The sequence below is a fragment of the Furipterus horrens genome, unplaced genomic scaffold, assembly GCF_987537825.1.
Source record: "Furipterus horrens unplaced genomic scaffold, mFurHor1.1.pri manual_scaffold_11, whole genome shotgun sequence".
Taxonomy (NCBI): domain Eukaryota; kingdom Metazoa; phylum Chordata; class Mammalia; order Chiroptera; family Furipteridae; genus Furipterus; species Furipterus horrens.
This window is the reverse complement of record NW_028327181.1, coordinates 18,522,132-18,542,292: the sequence shown is the minus strand read 5'-3', so window position 1 is coordinate 18,542,292 and position 20,161 is coordinate 18,522,132. Positions and strand designations below refer to the sequence as shown.

General features: G+C 45.4%; 1 protein-coding gene across 2 annotated transcripts in view; it reads left to right on the top strand.

Annotated features, from left to right (window-relative positions):
• Positions 1-1,029: 1,029 nt before the first annotated feature.
• Positions 1,030-20,161, top strand: part of SMARCB1 (SWI/SNF related BAF chromatin remodeling complex subunit B1) — a 32,643-nt gene continuing 13,511 nt past the window's right edge. The window contains exons 1-6 of one of the 2 annotated variants that reach the window (XM_090290947.1): positions 1,030-1,334; positions 4,761-4,872; positions 6,565-6,694; positions 9,986-10,123; positions 11,810-11,937; positions 19,731-19,897. In XM_090290947.1, the coding sequence (XP_090147073.1) occupies positions 1,242-1,334; positions 4,761-4,872; positions 6,565-6,694; positions 9,986-10,123; positions 11,810-11,937; positions 19,731-19,897 (768 nt within the window). In that variant the 5' untranslated portion in view covers positions 1,030-1,241. Of the gene's footprint in view, positions 1,335-4,760; positions 4,900-6,564; positions 6,695-9,985; positions 10,124-11,809; positions 11,938-19,730; positions 19,898-20,161 lie in introns of both variants that reach the window. The other variant, XM_090290946.1, reaches the window with a different exon arrangement.

The following is a 20,161-nucleotide window of genomic DNA, read 5'->3' as shown; positions in this document are numbered from 1 at the left end:
CCTCCCCTGCCCCCCCACAAGCCTGTGGTCTTTGGGGCCAGGTGCAATGCTTAGGGCCCTTCTTGCTCCATTCCTCCATCTCATCTCACTGGACACCTGTAGTGGCTTCGTAATTTGTTTCCTGCTTCCCCTAGTGCCCCTCAGATCATGCTTCACCAAGTTGTGGTCACTATCTGATCTTACCACACCCCAGCCCCTATCCCACCACCGTCAGGACACAGAACAAAACTCATGGTTACCACAGCCAACCCCCCCTAACACTTCCATGTCTTGTGCTGGCCACCTAGCCCCACGTGCAACTCCTTCATAGTAACATCTATTACAGCTGCAATTTTTATTAGACTGAACCATATGAAATTGTCGGTAGTGGGCTGTTTCTAACCTACTGCATTGCTCAACTGGATACATGGAGGCCTTGATACTTGCATTAATGTCAGTCCCCAAACCCAGCTGTAAGTGCACAGGGCAGGGCTGTCTAGTTTCACTGAAGGGATGAGCTTGTTGGGCACAAAGCACAAAGTTAAGAAAGGAATGGAGAAGGTTCCCTCCCCTCCAACACTCATCTGATGCACCAGCCAAACCAAATACCACCTGGGCCTTGGAATCCTGCCAAGGCCGGGAGACTTTGCCCACGCCAGCACCAGTGTTGTCATTCTGCCCATTCCCACAGCCGCAGGAACAGCTGTGGGCCCGAAACTGGGATATCTGTTCCTAGGAGCCCTCTTATCTGCTCAGCTGTACTGTGTTTTCCAAGTGGAGAAATTGAGGCACAGGTACTTTGGGTCTCCTCTCAGCCTTCAGACCTCACTTCCTTTCTCCTCCACTGGGTAGAGTTCCGGTCCCAGCTGTGAGACTGGGAAAGCCACCGCCTGAGTCAGGGCCTCAGTTGCTATTTCCATCTGTGAGAATTTTTCTCGGTACCTCGATCTGGGAGGCAGCTTCTAAGAAAAACGGGTCTAGGTTCCTTTAAGAGACCTGCGGGGACGCGCTCCGGCCTTTTGTTTGGGCAGCGGCAGCGCGCGCGTCAGCGTCAACGCCCACGCATGCGTACTGAGAGCGGCCTGGTCGTCGACTGCAGCGGCGGCTGAGGTACCTGGCGGCGGCGGCGCGAGCGCCCGGCCAGGCCCGGCCCGCCCTTCGTCTCCCGGCTTCGGCTCCCCTCGACTCGGTGCTCCCCGGCTCCGCTTCAGCCCTCCCGATTCCTTTCATCCCGGCCTTTGCCGCCCGCCTCTACCGCCGCAATGATGATGATGGCGCTGAGCAAGACCTTCGGGCAGAAGCCCGTCAAGTTCCAGCTGGAGGACGACGGCGAGTTCTACATGATCGGCTCTGAGGTACCGCGCAGCGCGTCCTCGCCCTTCCAGGTTACGGCCCCGTGGGAGCCTCAGGGCGGGTCTGCGCGCCGCGAACGCGCTTCTTCATTCATCGCGGCGGGCGGGCGCGCGAGCACGCGCGGTGGGGCAGGCGCCTGGCGGGGCGGGGCCTAGGAGGCTCCGCCCCGCATACCTCTGATATCCTGATTTACCTTCCCATTTCGTGATGGTCAGGGATGCACCCTGCAGCCAAGGCTGGGACCTCTTGAGGGGCCACTGGTTTTGCGCTGAGTTGGTGCAACCCCAGGCAGACGCAAAGAAACTGGGTGTTTTGGTTACGGCTGCGACTCTTAGGGGGAGATGTTGGAAATCTCACGTGCACCCCTCACCCTGGGATCCTGAAATGGCAGGTTCTGAAGAGGGGCCTAATGAGGGCTCATCCCCGTGTTTGTTTCCTTTGAGGGGGGCAGGGAGGTGTTTTGACCTTTGTTTACCAGGGAGGAAATAGGTTGGGAGGAGGATGCTTGCTTTTGGGTGGAGAAGGACATCCTATTTCCTTTGGGCGGGTAAGGCCCCAGTCCCTGAGCTAAATCCATCAGCAGTTCAGAAGCAGCCGACACTTTGGATATCTTAAACTGACTGAATTATTACAGGGGAAAGATCCTGGAATAGTTTTTACTAGAAGTGACAGCACTTGGTTGCATCAGCCAGACTGCTGACTTTAGGAAAACCCTACAACTGATCCTTCAGTGGTAGTCTGTACTAAATATATTAAGTTTTTCCAGATTCCCTTAAACTAGCCCATTTTGGTCTAAAGGCAGTCGCCAGATAGTGTATATTTCTAAAAAAAAAAAAAAAAAAAAAAAAAAATCATGGCGCCCTGGCTGATGTGGCTCAGTGGACTGAGGGCCAGACCGCAGACCCAAGGGTGGCTGGTTTGATTCCCGTTCGGGGCACACGCCTGGGTTGAGGGCCAGGTCCCCAGTTGGGGGCGTGTGCAAGGCAACTGAAAGATGTTTCTCTCCCTCTCTTTCTCACTCCTTTCCACTCTAAAAATAAATGAAACATTAAAAAAAAAAAATTATGGCTACTCAATTCAGATGTGCATATATGTACCAAGCACTAGAATCTCATGTACTGTGGTAAGTGCTAATCGTGGAGAGCTAAAGCAGTTACAAAGTGCCAGGGGTTGCCTCTCCTTGTAGCAGTTTTCAGTATCAGATGCCAGCATTTCATTCCTGTTTTTACAATTTTTGTTGTTTTTCCTTACAATTGAAAATAAATTAAGCCTCGTGATGGTTACCCTGAAGCTTTCAGGACACCCATTGATTCCTGGCTTATCTTAGTTGTAGCAGATTATGACACCGATGTTGTCAACATCAGAACTTTAGTGTTACCATTTTCCACCAATTTTTATAAAACAAAAAGTGCAGGATGCAGTACATTTTTCACATCATCACATAAATGCTGCTCTTCAAAGAACTGCTGGGGAAATGGAGCCTAGTATGGGATTCAAAAGGCAGCTGAGAAGTTCCAGTATGTGATAATGGCCAAGTTAAAGAAACAAGAAACCTTTACCTGATCTAATGGGCAGGAAACGCAGTTTGGCCTTGACTCTGAGTGGGTGGTACTTTTGAAAAGCAAGCTTTTATTTATTAGGTGGAACAAATTGAGAAGAACCTTGCAGCCAGGTGGGAAGAACATCAGGAGGCCTGGTCCCAGCTCTGCTCTGCCTCTGTCACTTTTCTCATGTGTATAATGAGATGCTTAGACTAGATGGCCTCTAAGATCTTCTCTGTGACACATTTTAGTTTATAGAAAGTTAACTGCAGTATTTTCTTTCAATGCTGCTGAGTGAGAACATTGTCCTGAGATCTAGTCAGTAGAGACCCAGATGGGAGAAGAGAGGCAGTTTGCTTTCTGGGGCCTTGCTTAACAATCGTCAGATCTTTGGAGGTCTGGGAAAGGTTTAAGATCAGAATGCTTTCTATTGGTATCCTGTAGCTCCCGTGACAGCATTGGGTGGATAGCCCCCAGGCCCCTTCCCTTTGGGAAAAAGGCATTATATTCTGAGAGGTGGGCTGGCCATAGCATCACCCCCAACATCTCCATGCCGCATCAGTGGAGCGGCCTTGTGACAGCATCTACCGTTGCAGTGAGCATGGGTCACTGTTCTCCTACCGCCTGCAGGTAGCTCTATTCACCAAGTCAGACTCATAGACCTGAGAGGACTCTGGGAAATCCCCAAGTTCATAGTTTCAATTTTACATTTGGAAAACCAGGTCCAGAGCAGACAAAGTTTGGTTCAGGAAAAACCCAGAAAGGCAAACCCTGGTTTCCTATGTTCTAAAGGGGATTTAGGGAGGATCTAGGAGTCCTGAAACTCCGCAGGACCTGCAAGGTGGTAGCAGAGGGCATATTGTCAATGTCTTTTCAAAAACTTAACAGAAACTTATGTTTACCCTTGGTTGGTAATGACTCTCAAGCCAAATAACGCACAGGGGTGTGTGCCTGCTGTGTGGCACATGAGTGATGTGCTGTGACCACCTACTCTTACTCTGTTCAGCAGCTCTGGTTGTCAAGCATAGAAATCTTTAAGTCATGAAAAATGGAGAAACATTTATTTAATACATATACTATGATGGATAGGTAAGTGGAAAATAATAGAAGTGGTCTTTTGTGGGTTACAGAGTTGTTGAGCATTTGACAGATCCTGCCATGTGATTCAATGATCATTTTGGAAGAGTCCGTGAAACAGTGGGGTTTCTTTATAAAAACTTTAGGACTAGATTTTTTCTTTTCATTAAGGAAGTCATACTTTGACTATTTGGTACAAACAGTCTAAAGCTATTGTTTGGGGAAGTAATGATTTATATGGCAATCTGGTGATTGCCGACAAGTGCTTTTTAAACTCTTTGGAAAATTCCTTTGGTATTCCTGGTTTGAGTTTTGTTACTAAACAAAGCAACAGGGGTCATGGGGGAAATTATCCTGCATCTGTCTAAAATTAAGAGACCTTTTTGGTGTTTATTACATCATAAAAATATCAAAGTCCTATTCTTAAGATAAAAGAAAGTCAAAGAGGCCTTGCATTTCTGGAAAGTGCCAGAGAGCCTTAGTCCAAAATCAAAATCATTGCAAGGTTCTCCGTGAGCTCTGAGGGCTTCTTGGTGAGCTCTGGGGGCCTGCCTCACAAACTTTGGTCCTCTCGTCAGAATGTAGATATTATTGTCCCTGCCTGGAGGGGCAGATGTGGGCCAGATGTGCACTGTTGTTGAACCCTTGATGTCAGCAGAATGTGTTTTTATATTGCTGCCTGGTGCCTGATGGCCAACTCAGGGCCTGTTTGTTTGTCCATCACTTGATCCAGTGGAGCCTCTGCACCAGGATCCTCCCCACTACGTGGAGATGTGACCCTCATAATGAGCCTTCTTGCTTTACTCATAGGTGGGAAACTACCTCCGTATGTTCCGAGGTTCTCTGTACAAGAGATATCCCTCACTCTGGAGGCGACTAGCCACTGTGGAAGAGAGGAAGAAAATAGTTGCATCGTCACATGGTAAAAAAACAAAACCTAACACTAAGGGTGCGTCTTCACGAGGGTTTGTAAACCTGTTTCAAAACCACTCGCTTATGTCATGAAGATAAAACGTTTTCATTCCAGAGTGTCTTCACTGCAGCCCTGACCTTAGTGTGGCAGGAGCATCCTAGGGGCGGGGCGCATGTACAGCTCAGGCAAGAAAGTGGCTCCAGGGAGCCAGTGGTGGTCCTTTATCAGGTGTTTTTAATGGGGCCAGAGGATGTGTGAGGGGGAGTGGAGCTGGGACAGGAGTGGGTGCTGTGAAGACATGTTGGTCTCAAAACGTTTTAGGAATGCTGTGATGCTCTGTCATCTGCCGTGGCGTATCGCCGTAGTCACCCTTCATGTAGCCCAAGCGGCGGGTGGTGACCGCAGCTCCCACTCCCCTCTGGGGCTTTCACCGCTTTGCTTCCCAGAGCACATCCATCTCGTAGCACTTCATTCTGGCAGCCAGTGTGCTAGAGCTCATGTGCATGTCCCTGCTTGTGCCTGAGGTGTGCCTGGGGCTTGCTAGGGGAGCCGACTGACAGTAGTGACAGTAGATACACTGGTGTGCTTCAGCCGTGCAGCTCTGTGCAGGGTGAAAGGATGCTCTTCTGATCTATCATGCAAGTAACGTGGTCCTTTCGGGTTTGGACACAGCACAATGTTTAACTGCTTCCCACTTGGCAATGGTGCCTTATAGAGAGCTGAGTGTGTGTGTTTGTGTGCATGTACAAGTTAGAGAGAGAGAGAGAGAAGGAGGGAGAGAAAGAGAAAAGAGCATGCTTTGCAGTCTGTCCTATTTGGTTGTGTCTGAAGGTGCTGCTGTGGTCTTGTGAGCAACGTAGTGGTTCTTTTAATGCAGGAGCTGGAGCTTCTTTTATTTATCTGCTGCTATAACATTTCCACTCACTTTAAAAAGTCTCCTTTTTGTCCTCCCTCCACCCCCCGGTGGAGCACCAGTCACTAACGCAGTGAGTTCCCAGCTTTGCTTTCCCCTCTGCAAGTCTCGAAGAAAGTCTCGGTAACTTGTCCACCTTGTGCTTTGGAGACACCTGCTCTGTAACTGGTTTGTTTCTCCAGGAGAAGCCAGGCTGGACCTGCAGACAGGTAGCAGCTCTTGGCCGAGGTTCCCTAGAAGAGCTGTGGGTCCAGTTGCCTAGAATCTGTCCTGCTTTCCAGACAGTGTTGACTGGTGCGGGGCCAGGAGTTTGTGTTCAGTGTAAAGCAGCTCTTTTCCAATTCTCTGAGCTCTTGTTTTAAAAGAAAAGTATTTTTCATCTTTCATTCCATCCCTCCACTCTGCTTCGTGTTGTGGATTGCAGTGGTGCCAGACCTCTTCCCACTGGTGGTATTACTCTGGAGCCTGCCTTTTCTCCTGAGAGCCCCCGTTGGCTGTGCTGCGCTGTACCTGCTGCCGCTGCCTTGTGCACTTCCTCTGTGCCTGGAGCTAGTGCTCCTGGGATAAATTGGTCCAAGGAAATCTTCAGAGTCTTTACCCAGTAGGACCTCTAATAAAGCGCTCAGTCCAGATTGCCCTTTTGGAAGAGGCCCGCATTCAGCAGTAGTAAGGTAGACACCTGCTTTTCCCACCTCCTGCATGTGAGGACCTTGGTGTGCTGCATCTACTGGCTACTGTTGCTCACTGTCCCACCAACAGGGTGACCATAGCCGCATCTCTGGTTACAGATCATGGATATACAACTCTGGCCACTAGCGTGACTCTGCTAAAAGCCTCAGAGGTGGAAGAGATTCTGGATGGCAATGACGAGAAGTACAAGGCCGTGTCCATCAGCACGGAGCCCCCCACCTACCTCAGGTAACACACCCCTGGCCAGTCATGCTCTCGGACACCGGCGCGTACTTTTCTCACACTCCAGAACTGGTGGGGGTTAGGTCAAACCAAAGTACTTTTCAGTACTTTACACATGGTGCTTAGAAATCATTCTAGATGGGTTTTTTAAGTTTCTTCTGTATCTTTGGAATTGCTAAGAAACCTAAGCCAAATCTTGGATTCTGGAGAGTGGTTAAGAAAGAATGCTTTGAAAGTAGGGCTAATCTGTCAGAGAAGTTAGTGGCCCAGGTAAAGTCACAAAAGAAACAGTAGATTTGAATGTATACATTTAAAGCTTTTGAAAGAGTGTTTACCTTAACAATTAAACAGGCAAGTAATTGAAAAGTTGTTATGTTGTAGAAAGAGTCTATTTGTTCAGATTTATAAGGAAAACTTGAATACCCCAACAGATAAATAGGTAAAGGGTGATCCACATCGGAAGTACAAAGAATAAACAAACACAGGGAACTATGTTTGTCCTCATGTGTAATATAAAAAATTCAAAGTAAAAAAAAAGAAATAGCAGCATGAACTGGGGACATCAAGACAGAGGGCCCGCTCGGATGCTGCTGTGACTTGTAGGCGCACATGATCTTTTTGTGCAGCATTATGACATCAGGCATTTTTTTGTTCTTTGGCTCAGTAATTTCACTCCTGGGAATTTGTCCCAGAGAAATAGTTTAAAAGAACAACACCACCAGCAAAAACCATTGTATATAAAGAGATGCCCTTGGGAGGACTGTGAATAATAATGGGAAATATGGAGCCACTTGCCTTAGCGAGAGGCTGGGTGAGTGAAGGCGCACTTACGGTATGGACTAGGATGTACCCTGTGCATTGTAATTGAGTAGACTCTGCAGCAACCGGACCATGGTTCACATGCGTCAGATGTCCAGAATACCTCCCTTATGCTTTCGGTTCTCAAGAAAACATGCACCCCTGTGCACCAAACCCCGGGAGCACTAACGGGGGTGGAGAGCATTATTGTTGCGAGCAGTGTGGTTCTGAAAAATCATTTCTTTTCAGATTTTCTCTCCACTTTGCTTTTGGATTGTTTATATAATTCCTCGCCACACACATCCCCCACAAAGAAAGGTGGCGCACATCCAGCCTGGCCAGCGTTATAGATGTGTGCTCCACAGATTTCTTTTTCCTCAAGGGATGTGGTAAAACATGAGGATGGCTAGACTTTCCCAGAGAAGTGGCAGAAGGAAATTAGGTACATATGGATGGGACTTTCAAGTCTGCACATGTCAGCTGGGAACTTTTTATGGGGCGATAAACACTTTCTTAATGATCGTGTCATTTGAGGAACAGCTGAGGAAGGTGTGGAGTCTTGGTACCCCAGAGGTCAGAACTATTGAGGGTGGGGTAGGTAAAGGTTCCAGGGAAGCTGCTTTGCGTTTTGACGGGCTTTATGGTCAGGAAGTGCCTTCTCATTGTCCAGTCAGCACCCTGGGAGGCCTGGCACCTCTCCCCCTCAGTGAACAGGTCCGGCAGAGGCTGGCTGTCCCCTCTCAGACAGACATTACATGGCTCATATCTGCGGATTTTGTCCATGGCTGTGTGTTCATGCTCATTGTGTCTGTGACATTTGGGCAGAGCAGCCTAGACTGGAAATGAATGAGCTTGCTAACTTAGGGTGGGATTTCTTTTCTGAGGGGGGGACCTTATTACAAGTTCTAGGACGCTGAGAAAAGAGGTGTGCTAAACCCAAGGTTCCTAAGTACAGACACTGGCATTGCCCATGGAAGTTGTTAAGAATCCATATTCCCAGGCCCTCCCCAGATGGGAGTCGCTTGATCTGGGTGGGGCTTGGGAATGTGCTACTTAAAATTTTGTGCTAAGTGAGTCTGTGGCGGGTGGGCCTAGATAGGCTGTGGTGGAGATCCCAGTCTTGCTGCCCCAGCTCTAAGCCCTGCCCAGATTAGTTCCATGCTTCCCGTTTTCCCAGGTCTCTGATATAAGGTGAAGGCTGTTCATAAGATCTAGGCCAGACTGGGGCATGGGAAACTCGACAAGAGTCCTGGCCAAATCTAGTGCTGTGAATTTCTCTCTGACCTCACCCTCAATCAAGGGGTGCTCCCGGACTTCAGCACCTGAGGTGCGAGTGGCCCCAGCTTTAGAAGAGGAAAGAGTTAAAGGGCCTGGGCCCAGGCAGGTTGTGGCCACTGCTTCTGCCCTCCACCACCTAGGAAAAGGAGAAGGGCTTCCAGCAACATCTCCTGGCCCTCCTAAGAGGGCACTGGCTGAGCAGCAGGAAATCTAGCAATTGTTATATTCCTGACTTGTAGCAAACAGTTATTGAAGAGGACTGGTGCAGGTGTTTATATGGGTGAATTATACACAGTCGCTGGCTCACATTGCTCATAGTCTCATTGGGGAAGGCCACCCCAAGGATGATAAAGGGACTCAGTACATAGTGGGAACCTGAGCACTCATCTGGAGCCCAACACTGGAGCCTCAGTTTAAAATAGCTTTTGGTATTTTCCTAGTAGTAAAAGCAGCCTGTAATTTGGAGAGAAGAGCGAACCTTTTATGGGACATGGACTACTTAGATTATTTTGAGTGTTGTTTTCTAGACAGTATTTACCAATACTACATCTTCTCACCTCTACTGGTCGGGAAGTCCAGAGGTCAGCAGCATTGCCTAGGCCATCTCAGGCTGGCCTGCATGTCTAAAATAGTCGTCCGATCATGCCTCTTCCTCCAAACCCCTGGGGACTCCCAGCCATCTGCTGAGTGTAGTCAGTTTTTCATGGAACACACCAGCCCCTGTAATTGAGACCCTCTCTGTGTCCCATGTTTCCATCCCCTGCTGAGTCTGTCACCTACTGCCTCTTCAGTGCTGCTGCTTGTGTTTCTGAAATGCCTTTTCCCCTCCAGTTGTCCTCCACCCCAGTGAACCTAAACTTAGTGTTTAAGGCTCCACTCCTAGGAAGCCTCCTTGTGCTCTTTCCCCACAGAAGGGGCAGCGCTTCTGTGGAGCCATGCCCAGCACATAGCATGTTAACTTACGGCTTATGCATTGGGCTGGTGGCTTCTCTGACATGTTGGGGCCCCTTTGCACCCTTACACTAGTTTGGGTACCTCCAAGCAGGTACTGGTGGGAGCCTAGGGAATAGAAACATACAGTAGAGTCTGGGGTGCACAGAAGTTCTCACGGGGGCCTGGAACCCAGCAAGGGTGCAGTGGGCATTTGCTGACCATGACTTGATACCTGGTGGGTGGTATTGGACTCGTAGACTGAGTTGGGGATTGCCCGTGTTTTTCCAGGGAACAGAAAGCAAAGAGGAACAATCAGTGGGTGCCTACCCTGCCCAATAGCTCCCATCATCTGGATGCTGTACCGTGCTCCACTACCATCAACAGGAATCGCATGGGCCGGGACAAGAAGAGAACCTTCCCTCTCTGGTGAGTGCACCTTGCCTTCTCCACTGATTCTGCCTTAGTACCCCAATGCAGTTTAGTCTCCCAGACAAACACTCTACTTTGACCCCTTATTCTCTAAAATGCTACGCTGCCTTCTCCATGAAACTGCTTTCCCTCAGCTCCCAGGATGTTGGCCTCTGGCTTGCTTCAGCCCCCCAGCTCTCTTTGTTTTAGTCTTGCCGGTCTCCTCATTTCCCCAGTATCTTGAGTAGAATTCCCAGGGACCCAGTCCTTGGACTTTTTCTCATGGTTTCAGATGCCACTCAAGTGACTCCCGCTGTACTAGTTCCTGTGGCTGCTGGAACAGATCGCAACAACTGGATGGCTTAATACAGATTTATTCTCTCACAGCTTTGGAGGCTGGGAGTTTCATTGAGCCAAAATCGAGGTGTTGGTTGGGCTGCACTTCTGGGGCCTCTGGGAAGAATCTGTTCCTGTCTCTTCCAGCTTCTGGTAGCTGCTGGCATTCCTTGGCATATGGCCACATCACCAGTCTCTGCTTCCGTGATCACATGGTCTTCTCTGTGTGTGAAATCTCCCCCTGTCTGTCTCTTATATGTAAGGACACTCGTGATATAATTTAGGGCCCACTAGGATAATTAATCTCCTCTCAAGATCCTTAACTTAATTACATCTGCGAAGTGCCCTTCTCCTTCTGCCATATAAGGTAGTGGTCAAGGTTCCAAGGATTAGGACATAGCTATCTTTTGGGTGTTGTTTTCAGGCTCCCATCTCCACATTCATCTATACAGCCCAGCCTCATTTACTTCTTGCCAGTTTCTGCATGGCTTACCCCTTCTCTTCCCTCCTCCATCTTTCCCTCCCTCCTTTTCTTTCCTTCCTATCTATTTGAATGTCATTTTCTCAGGGCTGCCTTCCACCTTTAGAATGGCCATGCCTGTTCCTCCCCTCATCTGTGTTCCCTAGAGCATTTGTGTCTGGCATGCATGCGGTGTGCTTTCCTTGTTTGTTTGTTTGTTTGTTTGTTGTCCTTGCCTCAAGCTCCGAGAGCAGAAGCCTTTAGGTTTCCCATGTCCTTCAACATCCCCACATCTCTTTCCTCTTTGTCGTCTAAAATCCAGATATGACCCTGTAAAGCCCTTATTCAGTCCTACTGGAGCTCCTTCAGGTAGAGACTGGATTCTGCAGCCTGAGATGGAGAACTATTGGCACCTTGACCTTGTAGTCTCCTAGTGTCACCTTGACCTTGTAGTTTCCTAGTGTCTCACATGCTGCTCCGCATCTAATCTGTACCCCGCCTTCAGTGTTCTGGCTGCAGCTGCCCCAGCAGCTCCTTGCTTCTCCCTGTCCCTTGGCCTTTGCTCAAGTATTTCCTCTTTTGGAAATTCCTTTCCCACAGCTTTCTGTGAAGTCCTGCCTGCTTTGGGGCTTAAATCTCTCTTTCAGAGTATGTCTAGGTCTTGTCCCACTGCTCAAGTCAGCATCTTTCTCTCCCTTTCCCATGTGTCCATGAAGTATGGAGCTCTGCCCACATGGCCTGTGACTCCTGCTTGCCTTGCCTCTGCTGACTCAGCCTTTAGTTGACAAATGCTCATAAGAAGTGAGTTTCTCCCTTGGCCAGGTTTGCAGCGATCAGTAGTACAGAGAGGGAGGCCCTGAGGAGTGTCCAGAGGACCTCTTGCTGACTTTTCTGTCATTTACTTCCAGCTTTGATGACCATGACCCAGCAGTGATCCACGAGAATGCGTCTCAGCCTGAGGTGCTGGTCCCCATTCGGCTGGACATGGAGATTGATGGGCAGAAACTGAGGGACGCCTTTACCTGGAACATGAATGGTATGTGGGACTCTATACAGCCCAGACTAGCTGCAGTTCCTGTCTGATACCCATCACGTGGGTTCTGAATTCTGAACATGACATTCAGAGCATTGTGCCATACATTAAGAGGGTGTGCACTCTGGGTTCAAACTCTACTTCTGCTGCTGTTTCCTGTGGGCTGGGCACATGAACCTTGGGTTCCTTCCCCACCGTGAACATGGGTAGTTCAGTGGCCTGGCATGAAGCCTGCCATTTCACAGAGCTCAATGGTGACCTTGATGCTGCTGCCCGGCCCTCCACTTACCTCCCCTTCAGCCCTGTCTACCCCCCTGCTCTTTTAGACGCTACACGTGCACACTCACGCCACTGTCATCTCCTTGGCTGGGAGGTCTGCCCTCACCATCTTCATTCTTTCCATCCTCACTCTTTTAAGTCCTGGGTCAAATGTCAACTCTTTCTGCTCTTCCCTGGCTCTGAAAATCTGAATGTAACTCTGCAGATGAAGAAGAGGAAGGTTAGGAGGAGACCAGAGTGTTTAGAGTTCTTATCACATTTAGGAAGGAGGATTACACGTGTTTATTTTCTTTTTCATTTTTGTCCTGAATTATTTTTTGTAATTTTTTTTTTAAAGATTTTATTTCTTTTTAGAGAGAGGGGAAGGGAGGGAGAAAGAGAGGTAAACATTGATGTGTGAGAGATACATTGATTGGTTGTCTCTCGCATGCCCCCAACTGGGGACCCAGCCTGCAACCCAGGCATGTTTCCTGCCTGGGAATCAAACTGGTGACCTTTTGGCTCAGAGGCAAGCACTCAGTCCCCTGAGCCACACCAGCCAGGGCAATCCAGAATCTTTCAGACTTTTTACAGAGAACATACTTATATTCAGACCAAAAAACAAAACAACAAAACAACAAAACCCAGTAAATGTTATTTTTAAATGAATAAAAGTTTAGAGTCACTAGACTCTTACCACCCTAATGTTTTGTTTTGCGTTTTTCGGTCACTTCCATGTGCAAACCTACTTAACATAATTGTAATTACAGTGCGAGTATAATTTTATTTTTCTTCACTTAAGTGTCTTCCTAGTTTCTTTGGTCTTCATAATTGGTGCAGAATTCCTTGTTTTGTTGTGGTGTCCTAATTTGTTAAAACTCCCCCTGCTATTAAGTGTTTCCGTGGCAGATAACATATTAGTTTTCTCCCAGAGGGGATTTTCTCAGGGAGGAACGTGTGCAGTTGTTGATACGCAATGGCTTTGAGCTTTACAGAAGGATTAGGCTGCTTCCTTTGGTCATCCCCTAGCAATTGGTGTGCCCAGCCTGAATCCGAGGACCTCTGTCCAGCCCTGGGAACAATGACTGACAGCTGGAGTGCCTGTCTTCCATGACCCATAAGCTAGTTGGCAAGAGAGGACATTGGCAAAGGGATGACGTGGCCAAGGGAAGATAGGGTGGACATCAGTGAAGGGTTTCAGGAGGTTGTCATGAATGTAGATAGGGGCAGGTGCAGTGCATTGGTGATGCCCCAGTATGGGGATGGGATAGCTCATGGGTGCCAGGCTACCACCAGTGCTGTGTGTCCCTGCTTCTCTCAGCTGGCCTGCGTTATAGTTATTTGTTGATTCACCTCTCTCCCTCTCCATTTCAACCACTTGAGGTCAGGGACTTTATTTTTTTATTCCTGTTTTTTTTTAGAGCACTTAGCATAGAACTTGGCCAGACATAGGAACTTAGTTCATATTGAATCAGTGCATGTGTTGTCTTGTTACTTTTCTTTCAACAATACACGAAAAGCTCTCACCATTTTTTAATATACCCCACCCTGTTTCATAAGGGATGTAAGGCAGCTTATATAAGGATGTTTGGTATAAAAGAATAAAGAAAATGAAAAAGGATTGGTTAGGAAAAAATGGATAAAGGGGAAAATGAAACTAGGATGTATAAAATATAAAATGAAGCCAGCACGCTGGTTCATACACACAATTCAGTAGACATCCATTGCTAGGAGATGGGCGTAGCTCTCAGCCTTTTAGAACCAGGCAGAGAGAGAGACATGGTGATCAGTTCTGCAGGTCCACTGTAGTCAAGATTGGCAGCAGTCAGTGACTTAGAAGAAGCAGAATCACTAATACTTAAATCCAAGAGAACCTCTTCCCACGGCTCTAATGAGTATAATGTAATGAAGACCAGCATCTCAGTGAACTCCACCGTATGTTTCTCCAGGCTGTCATTCATAGGAGTCCTCATGCAACTTCCTTTAAATATAATTTAGTAGTAACACTTGAAAGATCAAAATACTGTTTTGTGTGAACTCTCCCTCAACCCAGAGTAATATTTAGGGTGTCTCAAGGCTGTGATCATCTTTTCTTTCCTTTTTTTCAAATTATAAGAGAAAGTTTATTTACAAAGTTACAGGCTATTAAAAGTGAGCTGTAGAAGAAATGAGCTAAGGAAACAAGTTATAGGGGCAAAGAAGGGCCCGTGGAGCTTAGGGAAGTACACTCAAAAAGAAGATTTGATAGGGTGTGCTCTGGGTGGTGAGGGGGAGAGGAGGAGCAAAAGCGCCAGAGCTGTCATATTCTTAACTGGTGGTTAGGAGGCCACACTCCTGGCATGGTAGTTGAAAGAGCATATTCAAAATTGCTGTTGCTTTTCGGTGTTTTTTTTTTAATATTAAGCTTTTTTTTATTTAAAAAAATTTTTTTTTAAAATTTATTGATTCTAAAGAGAGAGGAAGGGGGGGAGAGAGAGAGAGAGAGAGAGAGAGAAAGAGAAAGAAACATTGACTTGTTCTACCCATCAATGAATTCTTTGGTTGCTTCTTGTAAGTGCCCTAACCAGAGATCAAACCTGCAACCTTGGGATAATACTCTAATCAATTGAGCTACCTGACCAGGGCTGATTTCCTGTTTGCTAAAAGTCATATTTAAATTAACTTAAATTTCAAATAACCTTAAAGGTTATGAGAATGTTTTATCACAAAGAGATTAAAAATGTGAAGCAGCATTAGTTGAGCAGCATGAACTGTATGTAGCTCAGGCCACCCTTTCTAACGAGGATTTCTCTCTGGCAAGCTTTTGGTAGATGTCAGTTAATGATGAGTTTGACGTTTTCTCTGAGAAGGACTTGAAAGGAAGCTTATCTGAGTTCCTGGTGACTTATGGCATTCTCTGCTTCAATGGTCAGTCTCCTGAGAGTGTTAAAGTTCTTTAGAAAGGATAAGCTGCTGAACAATAACACATCTCTACATAGATGCCGTCTTTGCCCTGAGGGGGATAAAGGAATCCCAGGGCAGTGCCATGAGCTGCCTCAGGCCAGGAGTGATCAGGACCCTGAGGGTCTACCCCACAGGGCATGGCTACAGGAAGCAGTTTGTAGAGATTTGTTTTTACATGATCAGTTAAAATCCCCAAATGACAGATTCAAGAAGCTGAGCAGATATTAACAGGATAAACCCAAAGAAACCCAGGCCAAGACACATCATAATTAAACTTCTGAAAGCTAAAAACAAAGAAAAATATCTTGAGAGCAGCCAGAGAAAAATACATCTCATCTACAGGGAAAGACTTAGAATGACAGCAGACTTCTCATCACAAATGATGGAGGCTGGAGAAACTGGCACAATACTCTTTTAAGCAGTGAAAGAAAACCGCCAATCTAGATTCCTACACCCAATGAAAATAATCCCTTAGGAATGAAGAGGAATCCTTCTCGATGAAAAGAAAGCTTATCAGCTGTAACTCTAACTTGAAAGGAGGGAAATGACAAAAGAAGAAACTTTTAAACATTGGGAAGGAAGAATATGATAAGCAAAAATATGGGTAAATACAATAGGTTTTCCTTTTCCTCTTTGGTTGTCTAAATTGTATTTGACGGGTGAAGCAAAAATTATAACACTGATATGATTCTAAATGTATATAAAGGAAATATTTAAGACAATTACATTATAAATGAGTGAAGGTAAAGGAACATAAAGAATTAAGTTTTCAGCCCTGGCTGGGTAGCTCAGTTGGTTAGAGTGACGTCCCAATATGCCAAGGTTGCAGGTACCATCCCTGGTTAGGGCACATACAAGAATCAACTAAATGAATGCATAAATAAATGGAACAACAAATTGATATCTGTCTGTCTCTCAGAGCCCTTCCTCTCTCTCTCTCTAAAAGTCAATAAATAAAAAATTTTTTAAAAGGAAGTAAGATTTCTCTACTTCACTTGGATTGGTAAAATGAAGAAACCAGTAGACAAAGTTAGGTATATATAATGTAATAAATACATAGACTTACACTTAAAAATGCTAAACAAAGCGCCCTGATGTGTGCGGCTCAGTTGGTTGGGTGTTGTCCTGTAAAACGAAAGGTCACCAGTAGATTCCTGGTCAGGGCACATGCCTGGGTTGTGGGCCATGTACCCAGTTGGGAACGCACGAGAAGCAACCACACATTGATATTTCTCTCCCTCTCTTTCTCCTTTCCCCTCTCTCTAAAAATAAATAAATAAAATCTTGAAAAAAAAATCAGGAGTTGCAATATTAGTATCAGATAAAGCAGACTTAAGAGCAAAGAAAATTACCAGAGTTAGAGAGGGACTTTTAAGTGATAAAAGGGTCAGTCCAAGAAGAAGACATAGCAATCCTAAATGTATATGCACTAAACAACAGAGCTGGAAAATATGTGAAGCAAAACTGATAGAACTGCAAGGAGAAATAGACAAATCCACAATTATATTGCAGACTTTAACATCCCTTTCTCAACTACTGATAGAACAACTAGACAGAAAATCAGCAAGATGATTGAAGAACTCAACATCATCAACCAACAAGAATTTGATTGGCATTTATACAATATTCCACTCAACACAGCAGAATACACATTCTTTTTAAGTCCCTGTGTAACATATACCATATAAATCATATCATGTGTCATTAAACAAACCTCAGCTCAATTAAAAAATACACACGGATCTGAATGAAAATAGAAAATATCGAAATTTATAAGATTTAGCTAATGTGCTGACATGTTGATTTAATAGCACCTGACATAGTAACTTATAGCACGATTGCACACCTTAGAAAAGAGGAAAAAGTCTTAGATCAATAGTATAATCTATCACCTTGAGGACCAAGAAAATGAAGAGCAAAATGAAATCAAAGCAAGCAGAAGACAAGACATAATAAAGAGAAGAACAGAAATTAATGAAATAAAAAACAAAACAATAGAGAAAATGAATGAAACAGCTCATACTTTGAAAAGATCAGTAAAATTGGCAAACCTCTAGCAAGACTGACCACAAAAGAGAGAAATATAAATTGTCAAATTTAGGAAATAAGAGCTATCACTGTAGATTCTGCAGATATAAAAAATAATGGAGTACTAAAAACAACTCTCCTTGATAGGGAACATCTATGAAAAATCTTAACAACTAACATTATATATAATGGTTAAAGGCCGAACACTTTTCTCCCTAAGATCAGGGACAAGACAAAGATGTCTGCTTTTACTGCTTTGTTCAACCTAGTACAGTATTCCCTCACTTATTGCAGACCACCCCCCCCCCCGCAATAGGTGAAAGTCTGCAAAGTAGGAACCTTTAGTATTTATATATATCTTAAGGCTTTATAAACCCTTCCCACACACTTATAAACCGTTCCCACTCCCTTATTAACCTTTCCCACTCTCTTATTAACCTTTTCCACACTTTTGTAAACACTACTTATGTCTTAAACATATTCTACACTCTTAAACCTACGTAACTTTAACAACATACGTATACAGTACCACAAAATCCTGCAATATAGCGAAAAATCCATGATAAATAATTAAATATAATATTCTTTAAAATCCCGCGATACAGTGAGGCCTTGATAAGTGAACCGCAATATAGAGAGGGACTACTGTACTAGGGGTAATAGGCAGTGGAATAAGGCAAGAAAATGAAATAAAAGTCTTAATGAATTAGAAAGGAAGAAATAAAATTGTCCTTATTTGTAGATGACACAATTGTCTACATAAATGTAGATTGTCTCAAGGGATCTACAAAATTTTTGCCAGAATAACTGAGTTCAGCAAGGTCACAAAGATATAAGAAAACATGCAAAAATCAATTGTGTTTTTGTGTACTATAATTGAACACATGGACATTAAAATTAAAAATATATTACCATTTACAATCACTCAATAAGAAGTACTTAGATGTGACTGTAACACACATGTATAGGACTTGTATGCTGAAAACTATAAAACACTGATGAAAATAATTAAGATCTAAGTAAATTGACAGACAACCATGTTCTTAGATTAGAAGATTCAAAATGCCAGTTCTCCCTAAATTGTTATACAAGTTTAATGCAGTTCTTATGAAAAGCTCAGCAAGATATTTCTGTAGTTACAAAGCTTTTCTAAAACTTAAATGGAAACACAAGGGAACTAAAGCCGCTAAAGCAATTTTGAAAAAGAAGAATAAAGTGGGAGTAATCAGTCTCTGCAGTCTCAAACCTTCCTATATTGATATATTAATCAAGAGTGCATGTGAATCTACAACTAAAAAGGCTAGTTTTTTTAAATGCTGTGGACAAGGTACTCATAGGTTACTTAGCCTGAGCACGTTAGCTTTCTGCTGCAATCTTCAAAATCAACTACATTTGCTTACTATATGAGTTACTGAACATAGACTGGCTGAATGTCCTGATGGTGCTATTAGGCCAGCTGGTCTCTAGTACTTCTTCTGGGCTAGTGAGGAAATAGTGGAGTCAGTTGTCTGTTAAGCAGACCTGGTTCTTAATAATGGGATCATGCTATGTGCTTATGAGGGAATTCATTCTTGGCTTTCTCATGTCCGTGGCTCATTCCAGAGTGGTATGTGGTTATTACAGTTTGGGTTATGAGAACAGGGCAGAATGGGAACAAAAATATTTGATTGCACAGTACCTTGCTCTAGTCTGACCAGTTACAGATGGTCCCTGCAAGCTCACACCTGGTGCGGTTGCATTTCCAGGCTTCAGGATCCATACTTTTCAACTTGTTGAGTGTGCGTGCTGCCCACAGTTGGAAACTGAGGGAAGGTCTGTAGAAAGCAACAAATAGCCCAGTACTATCTCTGAGGGATTTTTCTACTGGTGAGGGAGAGGTGAATGGATATGCATCTGCTTCATCCTCAGTAGGAACTGGCCTCAAAGTGGCTTATCCAGAAGTTACCTGTGTTAGTTTGCTAGGGCTGCCATAACAAAGTCCCACACATGGGGGGCTGGAAAAACAGAAACTTACTTTCTCCCAGATCTGGAAACTAGAAGTTTGAGATCAAGGTGCTGACAGCATTGGTTTCCTCTGAGGCCTCTCTCTTTAGTGTGTAGATGTCTGTTTTCTCCCCGTGTCTTCATATGTGCTCCCCTGGTTGCCTGGGTCAGGAGAGGAGAGGAAAGTGTAGACATGGCACATCAGCTCTGAAGTGCCTTTGTTTCCCCTTCCCCCAAACATCTCATTGGTTAGAACTAATTGAGTGGTGTAGCAATGTAGTGGGGCCCAGGATCAGGGAGAACCTGGTATAGGGGAACACTTAGGGCCTTGACCACCCCCAGGGGTGTGAAGGAGGAGGTTGTATGTGGAATGATGGCCAGAAGGGAGGTGTTCATCCTTTGCTTCCTTTTCCTGCCATGTCTGGAAGGGCCACCCTCAGTTCCTCCGTCCTCCTCTTCTTTATCCTTATCTTTGTCTGAGAGGTTTGGCAGAGGAGGAGGGGGTAGAGGAAAGTCAGGGCTGAGCACAGGGAGATTGGGCCTAGCAATCTGTCAGCAATCCCTGCCCTTTTGCCTGATTTCAGAGAAGCTGATGACCCCTGAGATGTTTTCAGAAATCCTCTGTGATGACCTAGACTTGAACCCACTGACGTTTGTGCCAGCTATTGCCTCTGCCATCAGACAGCAGATCGAGTCCTACCCTACGGACAGCATCCTGGAGGACCAGTCAGACCAGCGCGTCATCATCAAGGTAGGCAGTTCCTCTCCAGGTGCCAGGCCCTTCCTTGTCCTGGGGCACTGAAGGTAGGTGGAAGCCCGTGGGGCAGTGCTCCTGGAAAACTGTCTTTGTTCTTTTATTGTGTTCTGTAAGTTCTCTGTCTTCTAGCTATCAGTCCCTTATCAGATACGTGATTTGCAAATATTTTCTCCCATTCTGTGGGTTGCCTTTTTATTTTGATGATAATGTCCTTTGACGCATACATACTTTTAATTTTGATGAAGTCCAGTTTTTCTA